This window comes from Gekko japonicus, unplaced genomic scaffold (genome assembly GCF_001447785.1).
Source record: "Gekko japonicus isolate JY-2015 unplaced genomic scaffold, Gekko_japonicus_V1.1 scaffold175, whole genome shotgun sequence".
NCBI classification, from domain to species: domain Eukaryota; kingdom Metazoa; phylum Chordata; class Lepidosauria; order Squamata; family Gekkonidae; genus Gekko; species Gekko japonicus.
The window spans coordinates 83640-87819 of NW_015166425.1; the positions used below are offsets into that span (position 1 = coordinate 83640).

Here is a 4180-nt window from a genome sequence, read left to right on the forward strand (position 1 = left end):
TGTTGGACTGGCTGGGCCACTGGCCTGATCCAACATGGCTTCTCTTATTTTCTTATAAGAGGGGATTGGATAAGTGTATGGAGCAGAGGTCCATCAGTGGCTATTAGCCACAAGGTATAGATAGGAACTCTCGGTCTGGGGCAAGGGATGCACTGTGTTCTTGGTGCTTGGGGGGGCAACAGTGGGAGGGCTTCTAGTGTCCTGGCTCCACTGCTGGACCTCCTGATGGGCCCTGGTGGTTTTGGTCACTGTGTGACACAGAGTGTTGGACTGGAGGGGCCACTGGCATGATCCAACACTGTCTTCTCTTATGTTCTTATGCCTGGGGCAAGTGATGCTCTGTATTCTTGGTGCTTGGGGGGGGGGCAACAGTGGGAGGGGTTTCTAGTGTCCTGGCCCCACCGCTGGACCTCCTGAATGTACCTGGTATTTTCAGCCACTGTGTGACAGAGTGTTGGACTAGATAGGTCATTGGCCTGATCCAACATTGGCTTCTCTTATGTTCTTGTGTTCTTAGGACGGCACCTCTTTGCGGGAGCTCTTGATCTCCAGCAGGTGATCTGGCAGGGGACGACTCCATCTGGTCTGTCGCTTGCTATGAGCAGCTGCATGGCTACTTCTCAAGAGTAAGCCCGCCAGCCTGCGAGTCCAAGCAGCAAGTTCGCTGAGGACCCTGTTCCTTACGATGCTTGCCCAGAAAGCAATACTGAGGATGCTTTTCATAAACTCGGCCCACCTCTGTGCTTGGTTCCATAATCTTACTGTTTCCTGTCCAATCGGTCATGGGATAAGAAGAAGGGTTCTCTTATGGATTAGAAGCAAAGAGTGGGAATCAATGGACAGTTCTTGCAATGGAGAGAAGTCAGCCGTGGGTTCCCAACATAGGTCGGTACTGGGGCCCAGGGCTTTTTTGTAGAAAAAGCCCAGCAGGAACTCATTAGCATAATAGGCCACACCCAACAGCAGAGAACCATTAGCATATTAGGCCACACCCCCTGACAGCACAGCTCATTAGCATATTAGGCCACACCCCCACCTTACCAGAAGTGTGGTCGTCCAGCCACACCCAGCTTTTGCTTCTTATTCTCTTTACCTTGTTTGTTGACAAAACCCAGGGCCTTTTTTTGTAGCAGGAACTCCTTTGCATGTTAGGCCACACACCCCTAATGTAGCCAATCCTAAAGAGTTTCTGCTGTTAGGTGTGGCCTATTATGCTAATGAGTTCCTGCTGGGCGTGGCCAACTTGGGAGCCAGCCGGAACTCCGTTCCTGTGCGTTCCTGCCCAAAAAATAGCCCTGCTGGGGCCGGTATTATTTAATCAGTTGATCAGTGATCTGGAACCAGGGCCGTGTAGTGTAGTGGGCTAAGTTTGCAGATGATACGGAATTATTCAGGATGGTGAAAACCAAGGCTGACTGTGAAGAGCTACACAAGGACCTCTGAAAACTAGGTAAGTGGGTGACAATGTTCTGTGTTGGTAAATATAAGGTGATGCGCATTGGGACAAGGAATCCCAGCTTCAAGTGTAGGCTAATGGGGCCTGAACTTGCTGATCCTGAGAGAGAAGAAGATTTTGGGGTCATGGTGGAGAGCTCAATGAAAGCGTCAACCCCAGTGTGCTGCAGCAGTGAAAAATGCAAACTCTGTGTTAAGGATTATGAGGAAAGGGACTGAGAATAAAACAGCTCTCTATGGTAACTGGTTGGCTGCTGAACTAGGTGGACCACTGGTCTGATCCAGCAGGGCTCTTCTGGTGTCCTTCTCAGAAGAAGGTCTCGGCCTCTCTGCCCTGTTGTTGGCCCTCCAGAGGAACTGGCTGGCCACTGTGTGAGACAGGAGGCTGGACTAGGTGGACCCTCACTGGTCTGATCCAGCAGGGCTCTTCTGGTGTTCTTCTCAGGGGAAGGCCTCAGCCTCTCTGCCCTGTGGTTGGCCCTCCAGGGGAACTGGTTGGCCACTGTGTGAGGCAGGAGGCTGGACTGGATGGACCCCCACTGGTCTGATCCAGCAGGGCTCTTCTGATGTTCTTCTCAGGGGAAGGATTTGGCCTCTCTGCCCTGTTGTTGGCCCTCCAGAGGAACTGGTTGGCCACTGTGTGAGACAGGATGCTGGACTGGATGGACTATTGGTCTAATCCAGCAGGGCTCTTCTGATGTTCTTATCAATCATTCTCCTTCCATATGTCCCTGTGTGGCCAGTGTCTTTCAGGACAGCCACCAACCAGTCCTCTTCAGGGCCCCCGGCTTTTCTGAAGAGGTCTGTTTTACAACCCCTCTGAAACAGTACAAGACACACAGAGCACCTCGTTTCCTTTGGGAGGCTACTGCACACCATGGGACTGGCCGTGGGAAAACCTCTAACTTCTGTCCCAGAATTCCAAACCAAGAGGAGTTAACGAAACCAGGACTCCAGTTTTATGAAATCCCAGGGACCTGTTCTGCATACTGCATTTGGCCTCCTCTCCTTCAATAACAGCTTCAGTCGCTGGGTGATGGATGGCTAAACAAAAAGCACATTAATAGACTGACCTCAGCTCTTGACGTTGCCGGGGCGGCCTTGGGCAGCACTGAAGCGACGCTGGTGCTCTTCCCCCTCTTGATCAGTGAAATAAATGAATCAAATAAAAACTAGGGGAAGTAAAGAAAATGAATATCAGCATCCAAAAAAAGAAGAAGAAGAGAGGACTAAGTATATTACAGAAAGGTATCCTTGTTAAAAAAGATTGACCCCCCCCCCAGGGCCAAATCCTTCTTATTTATTTATTTATCAAACTTATACCCCGCCCTCCCCGCGAGCGGGCTCAGGGCGGCTTCCATAAAAGCATAAATACATTAAAACACACAATATTAACCATACAATAAAACATTATAAATACAAAGTGCTGGCAGCAGATAAAAATTAGTCTAGATGGTATATTACAGGGATGAATTGCCACTGCCCAGATGTTCCACGATGCTCAGCTGTAACAACCTGCAGTAGGAACCTGCAATAGCGGCGGCCCCTACTTAAATGCCTGGCGGAAGAGCTCCATCTTGCAGGCCCTGCGGAACTGCAAGAGGTCCCGCAGGGCCCTGATCTCCTCCGGGAGCTCGTTCCACCAGGTAGGGGCCGCCACTGAGAAAGCTCCAGCCCTGGTGATGGCTAACTTGGCCTCCCTCGGGTTCTAATGGGTGTTTTACTGCTGAAAGTTGTGCAGTGTCAACTCCAACTAATGCATATTTCCCATGTTGTAAAATAGGAAAGAAGAAGAAGAAGAAGAAGAAGAAGAAGAAGAAGAAGAAGAAGAAGAAGAAGAAGAAGAAGAAGAAGAAGAAGAAGAAGAAGAAGAAGAAGAAGAAGAAGAAATATGAACAATGGTAGGGATTAAGTGCAACAAAATGCCACCTCTTGAGGAGACAGCCAGATCTGCTTAAGAATCTGTCCCACCCCCTCAATTAAAAGCTAGTCTTGTAGCTCTATGGACCTTCCTTACGCCCAGCCCAAACTCAATGATTTGGGCTTGTGTGAGACAATAACCTAATTTTTAATTCCCCTGAAAGGGCACCCTTCTGGATATACTTGAAGGAAGCGAAAGGCAGTGAAAAAACCAGGATGTTAAAGGCTAATGTTTCAGGCTAACTGGCAGCCCTTGAGTCCTATTACCGCATGTGTCCAAGAGCAAAGCCTGGGTCACCCCACCCATAACAGGCAAGAAGAAGAAGAGGAAGAAGAAGACCTCATTTGGAATATTGTGTGCAATTCTGGTCACCACACCTTAAAAAGGATATTATAGCTTTGGAAAAAGTGCAGAAAAGGGCAACTCGAATGATAAAAGGGCTGGAACACTTTCCCTATGAGGAAAGGTTAAGGCGCTTAGGGCTCTTTAGCTTGGAGTGACATGATCGAGGTTTATAAGATTATGCATGGGAAAGAGCAGGTAGAGAAAGAGGTACTTTTCTCTCTTTCTCACAATACAAGAACTCGTGGGCACTCCATGAAACTGCTGAGCGGTCGGGTTAGAACCGATAAAAGGGATTCACACATGGAATTCACTGCCACAGGAAGTGGTGACGGCTACAAGCATGGACGGCTTCAAAAGGGAATTAGATAAGCATATGGAGCAGAGGTCCACCAGTGGCTATTAGCCAGAAGGTATAGATAGGGGCTCTGGGGCAAGTGATGCTCTGTCTTCTTGGTGGTT

At 49.0% G+C, this 4180-nt stretch overlaps 1 protein-coding gene across 1 annotated transcript in view; it reads right to left on the reverse strand.

Moving 5' to 3' along the window:
• Positions 1-4180, reverse strand: part of LOC107110877 (carbamoyl-phosphate synthase [ammonia], mitochondrial-like) — a gene marked incomplete at its 3' end in the record, with an annotated part of 93407 nt that overhangs the window by 82915 nt on the left and 6312 nt on the right. The window contains exon 2 of the mRNA XM_015411717.1: positions 2529-2627. Coding sequence (XP_015267203.1) covers positions 2529-2627 — 99 coding nt within the window. The remainder of the gene's footprint in view (positions 1-2528; positions 2628-4180) is intronic.